Source organism: Sebastes fasciatus, chromosome 8, assembly GCF_043250625.1.
Source record: "Sebastes fasciatus isolate fSebFas1 chromosome 8, fSebFas1.pri, whole genome shotgun sequence".
NCBI classification, from domain to species: domain Eukaryota; kingdom Metazoa; phylum Chordata; class Actinopteri; order Perciformes; family Sebastidae; genus Sebastes; species Sebastes fasciatus.
This window is the reverse complement of record NC_133802.1, coordinates 19,035,986-19,050,159: the sequence shown is the minus strand read 5'-3', so window position 1 is coordinate 19,050,159 and position 14,174 is coordinate 19,035,986. Positions and strand designations below refer to the sequence as shown.

General features: G+C 41.1%; 1 protein-coding gene across 1 annotated transcript in view; it reads left to right on the top strand.

The window, feature by feature from the left end:
• The window catches only part of b4galt5 (UDP-Gal:betaGlcNAc beta 1,4- galactosyltransferase, polypeptide 5), a 42,809-nt gene that overhangs the window by 20,513 nt on the left and 8,122 nt on the right, over positions 1 to 14,174 (top strand). Inside the window, exons 2-4 of the mRNA XM_074644109.1 lie at positions 8,254 to 8,373; positions 12,130 to 12,243; positions 12,833 to 12,960. Coding sequence (XP_074500210.1) covers positions 8,254 to 8,373; positions 12,130 to 12,243; positions 12,833 to 12,960 — 362 coding nt within the window. The remainder of the gene's footprint in view (positions 1 to 8,253; positions 8,374 to 12,129; positions 12,244 to 12,832; positions 12,961 to 14,174) is intronic.

The following is a 14,174-nucleotide window of genomic DNA, read 5'->3' as shown; positions in this document are numbered from 1 at the left end:
CCTATTTAGATATATAGAGGAGGCAGGGGTCATGAATATTGACTAATTCTACATTCATGTCAAATACTAAATGAAAATTGTACCAGGTAATAGAGTTGTGGCAACTGTGTCCACTTTGGGAATGGATAAGCCATCTTTTTTTCCTTCTTTTATCCTTTTCTTCTAAGGACTGTGGGCCTGAAGTAAGATTATTAACATTTAAATAATTGTTACTGAGCAAAAGTGAGCCCTGTGTGACAGCATATGAGCTTTATGCCCTTGCATATAGGTGTCTCTCGAGGTGTGCACAGAGTGGCCTCTTGGAAAAGCATTACACATGCTGCTTACATAACCTTAAGTTACCCATGACAACAGGAAATGGATGGGGGGAACACCTAACAAGACTAGTAGTATACTATATGACATGGGTTAAGCAATATTTGAGTCAAATAATTGAGCGTTAATTCAATAAACAACAACATAATCATGCTATTTTTTCAACAATTTATTGTTCTGGATTACTCATCTTAAGTGTTATTGTCTCATTAATGTCACTTTGTTAAACAGACCGGACCTACGTTGCATCCCATGACAATTATGAACATTTCCACAGCCTCAAATGTTGGTCCTGCGGAGCTTCAGCATTTATTCATATACAAAATTAAACCTACACTGTACATTTACTACCACTTGACAACTTTACTGCTAATATCTCCTCTGCTCCCATCAGCCAACGCCTGTCTGCTCTGAGCACATCAAACTGTGTCAACACCCTACTATTACAAGATTTGACCAAGTTCGAAACACATATACTGGAATCTATACATTTACTACAGAAAAAAAAGCAATTGCACCAAAAAACACCCGCCTATGTATTGAGGAAGTGGATCAGCTGATTGATCACGCCTTAAACAGTGTCGAGACTGTTAATTTTGAAAGAGTAACAGACAGTGGTGTAACTTTACTCATTCGCTGCGGTCCTGCCAAAAAGGAAGTGAAAGATTCCACTTTAGAGAGCAGTTTTCTCCTGAGATGTGCAAGATGAGATTAAGTAATTTGTTTAATTGTAGTTCCTTCCCTTGTAAACCTGAAGTAGGCTACAGTATGTAAGGAGGATGTATTTGCCAATGTTACCAAAACAATAGTGGCATCACACGTCATCACAGCGGCATCTAATCAGAAACTCAAATATTTATGAATACCAGAGCCGTGCAGGTTTCCTGGTGTGGCACAGCCTTACTGCGTTTGCCATGGTGGCGCAACATCAGACGTATCTACTTAAAATAGTGTGGATTCATGCAGAACATCCGCTGTACTTTTTGTCAAAATACTCATGAAGTAAGACTCTCTCTAAAATATTCAAATGAACTCTTGAGGATTATTGTCATACTGAAAATGCTCTATACTAACCCACAATGTACGGGGTCTTGTATTTCCATAAAGTGAGTCACACAAACCATATAGTTAAGAGGAAGCGTAAGTGGTTTTTAAAGGTGTGTGTGAGTGTGAGTGTGTTTGTGTTTGAGCGCACATGGGCGTGAGCGCGAACAAACAGGATGTGAGTTTAGTTATGTGTGACCTGATATAGCCCTTCTGGTGCATTTTAAAAGCACAGTTGTCTTCATGTTTGTGCCTACAATCACTTTTACAGTGGTTTATTTATATTTTAAATCAAAGGCAGAGTGAAAACAGTCCAGATTGACACGGTGTTAGTTTGCACAGATGAGACTAATATTTCTGACAATAGTTTTTTTTTAATTCTCAAAGTTATAAACCAGAGAAAAAAACATATATTTTCCCTATATGGCAACACATAGCTTTGCCCACTGTGTGTGTGTGTGTGTGTGTGTGTGTGTGTGTGTGTGTGTGTGTGTGTGTGTGTTTGTGTATTGACGGAGAGGCTGCTGTGTTTGTATTGATCTACCACAGCCTCAGGGTTTTTCTCTGCATCACTTACTGAGGCTCAAAGGAGCTAATAACATGTTTGTCCATTCAGATGAAATCCAATAACGGTTTGAAAAGAACACACGTGTGTTATGTGTTTAAAAACATCCACCTACATCCAATCAGAAATATATCTTTATCAGCGTCATGCCAGTCCTAAAGATCCTCAATAGATCAATGCACTCAAATTACAGCGCTTGTTCCCGTTAATTGTGAGGGATTTAGTGCTAATGCTTTGAGTAATCGGCCGTTTGCTCTCCAATACGGCATTGAAATGGGCTGTTAAATCACGTATGTCCAATTTAGAGTGTTACATTACTGATAGTGTCATTAATTCAGCTTTTACACTGACATAACACACACATTCACTGAGGAATGATGCATTTGCGCCCGTAGTGCCCTACTTCCTGGGTGTCGTTATGCATGTGCGGGTCCGTGGGTGTCACTGATGCGCAGTGGCAGCAAAAAAAATGACCCTTTCTGAGAGTGACAGTTTTAAACCCTGAAAGCTATGAGTGTATGGTGTGTCACTGTGTGTGAGAGCATGCAGAAACCGTTTCTGCTGGGAGGAGCAGAAAAACAAACGGCCTTTCAGCTGTTATCAGGGAGCTACCAGAATGGGACTGATCACCTCCCACTGCTGAGCTATCAATGTGGAGTTAATTGCCTTTCAGAGGCAAAGCAGGGTGGGTTGTGGGGAGTGTGCGTTTTCTCTTCTGCTTGTTTGGTGGCTTTCTCGATTAACCTTAAAGTTACAGTACAATACAGTACAGGGTCTGTGACTGGAATAGTCCCCCGTCAGCCTGCAATCCATCATTCAGATTTATTTACTTAAACGTTAGGAACAAACGGACTTGACAGAAACTGATACAAACCACATTACACAGAGACAGCGGCACAGAGAGATGAAGAGGGAAGATAGAGGGAAGGACAGATAAGTGGAAAGAGGGACGGAAGTAGAGAGAGAGAGGGAGAGAGAGAAGAGAGGTGGGCCGGGCTTGGCATGCGGACAGCGTGTTCTGTGAGAGCTATAGAGGACAAGGTCGTTCAAGGTCTCCTGTCATGCTTGATGGGTTACAGTGTGGGTTTCTGATTGGATGAGGAGCATTAGGGGTGGGTTTGTGGGGATCCTTCTGGTCTGCATGCGTATCATGTAGTTGTGTATGCATGCATGCATGTGATATCCCTTTGCCAGTGACACATCAGAATGCTGTGTGTGTGTGTGTGTGTGTGTGTGTGTGTGTGTGTGTGTATGTGCACCCCCTTACTTACACGCCCAGCGCTAATGGCCTTGTGTTGCAGCCTACCACCACGTTAGCTTCCTCTAAACTCCAGGTCTCTCATGTCTAATTGCATTTGTCACAGTTTGTAGCCTCGAACACCCGGGCACCAGAGCGGGATTAAATAGATAGATTACACTAGGCAGACTGTATTTTTCGGACTCCCTTACATGCACATTTTGATATTTGGCAAACAAACAAAATGACTTTTAAACTGCCACATTATCAGCGGCGGTGTCGGAGGGGCTGGATTGTTTATAGCAGGTGCTGATGAATTTTGACACAACAACAACAACAAATAATACTACTATTGAAATTGAGATTGAATGGCTAATATGCTACATAAATGAAATGCATGTTACTAAATGTCTGGCGTTATATAACATCGCATGCAAAAATTATTTCTGTGAATTTCAGAATGAGAAAAACTAAATGCTTACGAAAAGTTTATGACAACAAGCACAAACAATGACAAATCAAATCACCACAGAAAGCATCTGTGGATTTACAAAACACTGTAGCTGTGAGCAAAAATTGCTGTAACACCGGCTACAGTTGAATATGTTAACGCAGAGCCGTCTTACGTTACTGTGGAAACAGGAATACAGAACTCCCGCTTTCAACTGCCTGCCAGCTGTAGCTCACGACATGCCGCATACAGCTGTTTCTACGCGCCTCCGCCTGCTCATTTTGACAGATAATCGTTCATAAATTATGTGAGTGCTCTCATTAATAGGCTGAATGTATTCTTTGATTTTGAAACGGTAGCCTTTTGTTGTTACAGGCTGCAATGTGGAGTCGCTGGACAGTAGCAGTAGCTCGCATAATGAGACCTTTAGGGAACACCGGTAAATTGTGGCGTCTACCGATTAGTCTACATATAAGTCAGTCCAATGTCTTCATATAGCCTTTATATGTATATGTGAATGCAGCCTACATTAAATAATGTATAACATATATTTGCATTATATAGGCAGTTGACGCCTTCTGTCTGGGCCTCCTAGTGACAAGGAGACCATAGGCATGTGCATAGATCTGGCTCTGCCTGGCACTAACCATTACTCCAGTCTCTAGCCTACACGTTTGATGAGAGAGGAATTGTATGCCCACTGCTTTGTGTACAGTAGATCAAGTGTTCACATTCTGACCCATGAAAGAACCCAACAACGGATGTTTTTGAAAAGAGAACCAAAAATGTTTCAAGGACGATATTTTACACCAAAGATGAGACTGAGGTTCTGGTTTGCTTTCCTCTGCAGGCCGAAGCGGTTCAGAGTGTATACGCTCATGTACAGTGCATACTGTATGTCCTGATTTGTCCTGTTTAAAAATATGCATAGATAATATATCTCCGTATGTTTGGCAGGCATGAGGAGGAGCTAACATGTCAAAATATGTTGGTGCCTGCAGGGCTTGATCAAACTCCAGAAGCCTCTTAGCTTTTTTCCATCATATGGTGCCTCAGAGGGGCATCAGTGAGTGTGTGTGTGTGTGTGCGAGTGTGTGTACGTGTCGTCTGTTGATCCACTTCTGCATTTGTTACAGTGAGAGTGAACAGGATCTAGTCTGTGTTCTTATTTTCCCTTTTTATTATTATGATCATCCTTTGCAGATTTGCTTCAGCCGCACTGTAATATTTGTGTGTTGCAGAGGTAAAACGAGAACATTGATTTCAGTTAGCGCTTAGCCACTAGTCTCTAGTCCTGCAACCCCGGCAGTTTGTATAAAACAAGATGAATGTGATGGGAAACTGTAATACAATTACTAATGACAAATCACATTCCCTGGATTTCTAGCTCAGCAGTATTACGCACATAGACAGACACTTTGTGCATTCACGGAAGGAAGTGGATCATACTGGGACTGCTTTAAGATAAACGCTGATTGGATTAATGGTGAGAGATTGTGCGGTTGGATACAGATTCACTGAGGCAGAGATCCGTCAATTTGGCTGCATTGTGCTGGCATGCTGCTCCAAATAAAGTCAATTATCTGGGAAGTTACTCCAAGAGTTCATGCTCTTTCCCTCTGTTGACATCACAAACTTGTGAGTCACTGTTCTAGTAAAAGTGGCCTGATAAACTAGAACAGTGACTAAGTTTACAGTGAAACCATTACACCATTTCACCAGAAGAAGAATAAGAACAAGAATAAGAAGAAGAAGAAGAAGAAGAAGAAGAAGAAGAAGAAAAAGAAGAAGAAGGCACTTTATTGATCCCCTGAGGGGAAATTCAATATTTTTTCACTCTGTTATTTTTTTTTACACACAGGCCCGAAATACACACATGCACAAACAGGACCTATATACATGCATTAACGGAGAGATGTCAGAGCGAGAGGGCTGCCCCTGACAGGCGCCCCGAGCAGTTGGGGGTTTGGTGCCTTGCTCAAGGGCACCTTGGCAGTGCCCAAGAGGCAAACTGGCATCTCTCCAGCTACCAGTTTACACTCAGTACTTGGTCCATGTTGGGGCTTGAACCGGCGACCCTCCAGTTCCCAAGCCAAGTCCCCATATTCTGTTGTTCTATTTGGATTTAGGCTTTATTCTGAATGGAGCATTTTCCAATTAAGACATGTGGGATATGCCGATATTATTTAGGTTGATGACCAGCTCTGTGCGTTTGTACACAAACCAACTAGCCGACAGTTTACAGAGATGCACGCCCCAAAAAAAGCACACATTTCTGGTCGGAAGGAGAAACACACCTAGTTTTAAACATTATGAAAGACTTGGATATCAACAGTTTTTTGGATATGCACAAATATTGCAACTCAGACTATTTAAGAAGGTGGTTGAAGGAATGAAAAAGGGAGGCTGTGTCCGCACGGTCGAACAAGACCGCCACCGGTTACATTAATCGGAGTATGCACAGCTACATGTAAACGGGAATAGTAGTGGATTATTCATTGTCAATAGCCACTTTTTCGGAATAAAGGCCTTTGCACACCAAGTCTGTATATTTTATCCAAAATTGGCGCACGTTTAAAAAATAAATACAACCTCATGTTGTGTCGATCATGTTTACATACTGACTCCAAAACTTTGGTCTGTCATTAAAGTGTTCGGAACAGGTTCGATTTTCTGTGTTTTTCGCATCCGTCAAAAGCCAAGACCCACTCGGAGTCCGTCCGTGCAAACGTCATCATCCAAAACGGCATGATAAACATTCAGTTCATCTCCCAGCACAAAGCACTTTACAGACCGGAAGAAAACAAGCAGTCAGAGCTGATCTGGGATCTGCTGTGTATGAGAGCCGGCTATTAATCATTCGCGAACTCCGACCAAACGGTCAAACTAGGCAGCGCTGATCAAATATGTATCAATATTAGGTTACGTTAATGCCTATTTCTCCCCTCAAATGTTTTCTGAATCATCATGAGAAAGTTTGTGACCCGGCAGCCATGTTGAGATCAGGTTGAGATGGCTTGAAGGAACGCCAAGTTCCGGTCACATCACCGGAGCACAGCCAATAGGAACGCTCTCTTTCTGAAATCACCTGGGATTGGTCAAAGTCTCCCGTCACTGAAAACAGAGCCATGAGGAGGAGCAGAAGTCTACTTATCTCTCAGAACACTTGAATTACAATATGCTGAAAGGTTATTACGGAATTTTTGTAAACGTAGTCACTGACTCATACAAGACACAGCCATTTACTACATATCTTCATGAAGCGCACATGCGTGGTTTGAATGTAGAAGTATGAAGTGAGCTAATGGGTTCAGGTAACAGTTAGACCACATCCCCTCTTTTTGTTCCACTCTATATCTTCTGCTTGGTGTTATTTAGGTCAACCCACACTGAGCGGAACTGGCACTAAGCTTCTCTGGTGAAGTTCCCAACAGCAACTATCATGCAAATCCACTCAACAGTTTTAATAAGAGATGTCCAACATGCTATAAGGATGTTGCGGGGTTGATTGAAGGAAGGCTGATGTTGCTGGTCATTGCTTGAGATGTACAAGATGGCAACATCAATGATGGGTATTGTGGTCATTGTGATGTTTCTTGCAGACAGACGGAAATGCATGCAGAAACTCGTGGCTTCCTCTTTACATGAAGTCTGTGCTGTTTGTTGAACTCCCAGCCCGTTTGTGCCCTCTTGTTTGGCAAACAAATGCATCAAAAAATTACAACCCATGACTAACAACGCTGTAGATAATGACTGAAAATGGGACGGCATGATAAGGCATAATAATAACATTGCAATTATTACGCACAGAAGGCAGGAAGCAACCAATTATTTCTTATAATATTTCTTAAATAAGTTGTATCTTTCTCAGTCCCCCTCCCACGTCGTCGTAGATTAACATTCTAATAGTTGGCTTCGTTGGAATGAAAGCCCCTTGATGTGTGGTAGGAAAATCACCCTCATTAAGTCACCATGGCAGATAATCAGTTTGGGTCAGATCAGGTGGAAAAGTGTGCTTACACTAGAGCAGGCATTAACCTTCTTGCGTTCAGTACATGGGTATTGTTTCTCAAGAAGGAGGAGGAATAAAAGGGGGAAGATGTTGGTCATGAGTTGAACATCTTGTGAAGATGAGGATCTCTTTTAAATAGTTGTTTTTATTTCTGCCCTATCTTGGGTTACTCTGCCTGAGGAGATGCTGCTTTAAACGGTTGACCCTCCCTGCTGTAGTTCATTTTTACTAGCGTCTCCTCCAATCTGCTGGGTAGAAACAATATTGTGGCTCTTACCACTATTACACATAATTGTGTTCAAGAATAAAAACATATATTTTTTTTTTTATTTAACCTTTATTTAACCAGGTAGTACTCATTGAGATTATGAATCTCTTTTGCAAGAGAGACCTGGCCAAGACAGCAGCATTTAAACATACATTAAAGTTTCAGACGCCACAACATAAAACAATTACAAAATAAATACATAGCATAATATCATACAAAACACATTAAAATCAAGTGTTTGAAGCAAACGTTAAAGTGAAAATATTCATAAACACAGACAGCTCCTGATTTACTCTGCTTCTAGGTCTTTCATGAATGAAAAATGGTTTAACTCTCTTGTCTTTTTCCCATCTGTCCGCAGTGAATGAGTATGTGTTCATGGTCCAAGCCAGAGGGATTCAAATCAGAGAGAACGTGAAGAACATTGGGGCTCAGGTTCTTGAGCAGGTGGTGAGAGGAGCTTACAGCAACAATGGCACAGGTAAGAACATACACATTGATGCACCGAGGTATATTTGAAATGCTTAGCTGTATTTTTATGCAGTTATGTGAACGTGAATACAGCCTCCACCCTGGTTAAATACAGAAAGTAAAGAAAAGGAGCAGGCGTAGTGTTACTGTAAGTGCACACATGTGTAAAGAGTAGGCCTGTCACGATAACTCATTTTGTTGGACGAAATGTTGTCCCAGAAATAATTGCGATAAACAATATTATTGTCAGTTTAAGACCATTTTATGCCACTGATATAATGATGATATAATTGCATAATAATGCAAGTACAAGTAAAAGAGCAATGAACTTAATTCTTAAAGGTACAGTGTGTAGGATTTGGCAGCATCTAGTGGTGTGGTTGTAAATTGCAACCAACTGAGTACCCCTCCGCTCACTCCTCCCTTTCCAAGACTGCGGTAACGTGAACCTCTGAGTGTAAAACCGTGGTAACGCCATTCGCCTCACTCAGTGGCCATCCTTACGATAATAACACTACTTTAGGAGTAACGGAAGTCAGACAGCTGACGGTACCACGGTTTTGCATTCTGCGGCTCACGTTACTGCAATTTCACAAGCGTGTTGGAGAACTACGGTGGCCTTCAGGAAATTTAAAAATGTGAAAGGCTCTCGTTAGAAACAGTGTTTGGTTTGTCCGTTCTGGGCTACTGTAGAAACGTGGCGGAGCAACATGGCGGACTCCGTGAAGAGGACCCACTCCCTATGTAGATATGAAGGACTCATTCTGAGCTACTCATTTCTGCAAATAGATCTCCCGAAATGTTACACACTGTTCCTTTAAATATATTCAGACATTGGAATTGGAATGTGAAAAAAATATTAAAATATCCTAAACAAATTAAACCACACAACAAAAACAAATAAAATGGACTATTGGTCTCTGTTAACAAAAACATTGCAACGTCTGCACAATGCTGAAGTCTTATTATGGTAGGGTAAACCTTGCTGTTTATACTGGCATCACGTTGGCTAAATAGTTGGTGAGATTCTTATAAAATCAAACACACATGTAAACACAACGGGCAATATCGAGGTCAGCAAAATTGATTGCGGTCACGGCCATTATATTATACGATAAGTCGATATACTGTAGTAACTATTGTGACAGGCCGAGTGTAGAGTGGTGCAGTGAGGATGTATTTTTGTAAGCCAATGAGGAAGTTAGCATCGCCCTGGTTCCCTCGACAATAAACCAATGGGATTTTTTCATTGGATTTTGGATTATTGCAGAAAATAAGCTCACGTAAACACACGTTTATGATACTTAACACGTTTTGTTCAGCAAGATAATCTTCACAAATGAACACCACTTTTATGATTTTTGAAGCGTGAATGCAATCGGCAGAAGTAAAAAGCTAACGTTAGGCTATAAACAAACTACACCACGGTCACATGACTTCACGTCACCACCACTAAAGCCCGGGCCACACAGCGCGCATCATGCTCGCGTGACGGCAACGTCGCGTGTTGTTTTTTATTTCGGCGTCCATGTTAACAGGTTAGAGTGGACACACTGCCCGCATGAGACGCACGTCAGACGCGCGTCAGACGCACGTCAGACGTGCGTCTATTTTATAGAATAGAAGGCTCGCCTATTTTTCACGCTTGCCGCTTACCTCTCGGTTGCGTCTCCCAGCAGCAACAGACAGTGAAGGTGATCTATTGACAGTATATGAGCAAGATTACTACAGTTTCCATGTCTAGACATCTGTAGAATATGTCACTGACCATCAATATTTTACACTTCCTATCTAGATTTCAAAATAAAAGTCCTCTAGCGTTTTTAGTGCACAGAATCATTCATTCATTAACACAATGCTTTTATTCTGAAATACTCTAAATAAAGCAGTTGTCTACTTGCAGGTTTCCATCAAGTTAAAATAGTACAGGCTTTTAATTATGTAAACACTGTAGTAGTCATAGCAGAAACCCTACATATGCTATACATATAATAGACTGGGTTAATAGGTTATAAGAACATCAGGTGATAGTTGGCAGTATTTTTCCGATGCGCTCTCTCTCTCGCTCTCTCTCTCTCTCTCTCTCTCTCTCTCTCTCTCTCGCTCTCTCTCTCTCTCTCTCTCTCTCTCAACAAACACCACGTAACTTTATTGTTCTTTCTTTTAGAGGTGTTATTTAATTTTTTTAAAGATATTTAATAATAATTTTCGTTTTCTAAAGGTTAACAAATAACGAAACTGTTTATTTTGCTTTGTTTTATAATAATAAAAAAAAAAACACTTTACTTATATTTATCATTCTGAAATACTTCAGGTGTTTTTCTCCATCAAGGCGCAGTTCAGCAACAAGGTGGTGAAAAGCTCCAAGTTGCCTGAGATGTCGGAACATCAGCATTTATAATGTAAATTGCTGTCCCGCCCCAGATGTAAATTAAGTCGTTTTCGATAAAAGCCGCAACCTGGAATGCTGTAGAACAGGAACCCGAAACCCCCTGGAAATGTTGTTTAAAACTGTGCCAGTCAAAGTGAAGAGGGATTGCTGTAGGCTCTCTCTTACTACTAATGTATTTATTTATTTTTTTGTATTAATATATAGCCCACAGAAATCCCTCTTCACTGTCAATGAAGAGGGATTTATATATATATATATATATATATATATATATATATATATATAGCCCATAGAAATCCCTCCTCATTGTCAGTGAAGAGGGATTTATATATATATATAAATCCCTCTTCACTGACAGAAAAGAGGGATTTATATGGGCTATATATTAATATTTATGTATGAATTTATTTGCTTGTTTTTAATAATATTTACAAATTACCACACAGTTCTTACCCTTTTTTGTCTTAAATAAATATAAATCACATTTATTATGAAGTTAAATGGCCATTAAAAGGCAAACTCTATGTAGAAAGAAAGGGCTGTCAGCAACAGCAAAAACACAGCTGACAGGTAGCTCCGGGACGCTCCCGAGACGTGGGTAACTCGCGTCTAGTGTGAACACCCTAGGTGGGCATGACGCGGCCACGACGTGACGCGGCCGTCACGCGAGCATGATGCGCGCTGTGTGGCCCCGGCGTAACCCATAAGCGGACTAGTGTTCGGCGTGATAACGTTTAGTAGTCTCATTTAGTCACTTGTTAACAATCGTCTTTTATAAGACACTTAAAAGCTTCAAAATTCATATGTGGTATTTTTACTGATGTATTTAATGTTGTAGAACAAAATTTTAAAATCTCTTCAGCTTGTGTTAACAACAATTCAGGCATATTATTATTATATATATTATTTCAGGCATCCAACTAAAAACCCATTAAAAAAAAACATTGACTTCCAGACGAGGGAATCGAAAGTGCTAAAATGCTAACTCATTACCGGGATTTAGGACTCAATCCTGCAGCAATCTATAATGTTAATATAATAGCATAATAATGCAAGTAAACCCTTTTAAACTTAGTTCTTAAAGATATTCAGACTTTAGTGTTATAATGGTAGGGTAAACCCTGCTGTTTATTTTGGCATCATGTCGGCTAAAATGTTGACATTCTTATGTAAACACAACGGGCAATATCAAAGGTCAACAAAAATGATACGATAAGACGTTAATGTAATTATTGTGACAGGCCTAGTATAGAGCACTTAGCTTAGACGGCAGTGAAAGAAGTAAAAAGATAAAAAGCATTGATACAAAACAACAGACCACACAGCCAGATAAAGACTGGATTGAGATGTTTCTGATTGATGTTGTTACTCCAGATTATGCCTATGACTACAACGTGAGCGCGAGTGATGCTCCTCCCACCACATACCTCCCAGACGGCTTCACCTACCTCCCCACTCAGGTTTGCCCGGAGAGGCTGCTCTCCATGAGTAAGTACTGTGTTAAAGTTTGGATTTAATGCTTTGATTCGGTCCTGGCTGCTTATTCTGTAATATAATGTAAGGCAGCCAAATGAGAAAAAATGTCTCCCAGTCCCTTTAGTCGACCTTTACGTGAAACAGCTGCTCTTCAGGTTTCCCTGGCCTTGTTTAATGTTCCCTTAAGTGATCTTTCATTGCACTTCTGTACATATTTGTTCTAATAATGAGTAGTGAAATGGTTGAGAGCTTGCGTTTTATTTCAGCTTTGATTGACGATCCATGCAAATATGTTCTACTGGCACAGAATAGCTTAACCCATAGATTTATGCCCCCAGATTGCTCAACTGTTAAAGGCTTTGTTGTTCTTTTTTCCCCTCCTCCCTCCTTCTCCATACCATTTTACATTGTCATTAATGTTTTCCTCATCTTAATCCCTTCCTGTCCCTCATTCCTTACTTTACTATTTCATCCTATTCACATGCACATCATGGCTTTCTCTCTATTTATTCCTCACTCTCATTGCTTTTTTCTGATTTGTACAATCTGACTCTTCCTCTTCTTTCTGCCCCCCCCCCCCCCCTCTCCTCCCCCTCCACAGAGGGTAAGCTGGAGGTGAATATGAGCGAAGTGTCTTTGGAGGAAGTGGAGAGATCCTTGCTGGAGGGAGAGCCTAACATGGCCCCAGGAGGCTACTGGAAGCCCAAAGACTGTTTACCTCGCTGGAAGGTAAGTGTGGATGTAACAAATCAAAAGGGCTGTTCACTGAAAAGCACCATCGAATACACACACGGCTGACCGGAGAAACACAATACAGATGCTCCCATTGAAGGCACGATGGGTGAATGGTTTTAGTAGGAAAATGATTTAGATCTCAACCCAGCTGAACAAACACATTCTCACTCCCAACTGGTCAAATACCAAAGTTTGGTCAGTGGCTCTAAGCTTTGAACTGTGACGCTCTAGATAGAGTTTTCGACGTGAAAACATCCAATACGGAATAACCTTCCGTTTTCACAGGAAGTTAGGTTTCGGCAACACAACTACTTTGTTAGTGGTTTCCAAAGTGGGGTCCGTCTGGAGACCCTCAGGGGTCCTTGAGGGGGTCCCAGGGGGTCCCCAGCAAAAATGGGGAATCATTTATTTTCACTGTAATTCCATCCATAACTAACACAATGACAGAATGTATGACTATTTTGGTATTGGATTTCATACTTTCTGTAATAAAACATCTAAAAGCAAATCAAAAATCAAAATCTTATCGAGTTTTGTGTCTAATTTGTGTCAGTTTTGGGGGCCTTGATGTGAAAAGGTTTGGGAACCACTGGGTTAGGAAACGAGGTCGTGGTTGATTTTAACTTGACCGAGTGCCTAATGTGACTCGTGGGACTAACAATACTAGCGAGTCACGTGACTAACGACTAACGTAACAAAGTAAGTAAATGTTTACTTTTAGCTTCACATGGCTTGAGCGTCAAACTGCGGTCTCCTGGTTCAACGTCCCATGTTTGCTTGACCCATACACCATCCCTCCCACCCGCCCTAAGAGGACTATCACTCTCTTTGATATTACATCAGTTGCTCTGACCGTCTGATAACGCCGCGGGTGAGTTTACATTAGAGTTTGTTAAAAATCCGATGCGTCGCATACAGACAGGTGCCTCCGTGCGTCAGTATCCGATGCCGAGGGGCAATGCCCAATCTGCGGTATTTGTTGAGTTGGGAGTGAGAAGGGGTTGACTGAACATCTACGGGAGATTTTTGAGCAGTGTGTTAGACATGATCTCATCGAAACCCCAAATAGAAGACGTTTGAAGCATTCACAATCCAGTCATACAGTGCACAGTATCTGGCATGTCTGACACACCAGTATGTACGTTCAAATGTAAACAATGTACACCTCACGTCACTACAGTGTAAGTTCAAAGTACAAGAAGCAGTAG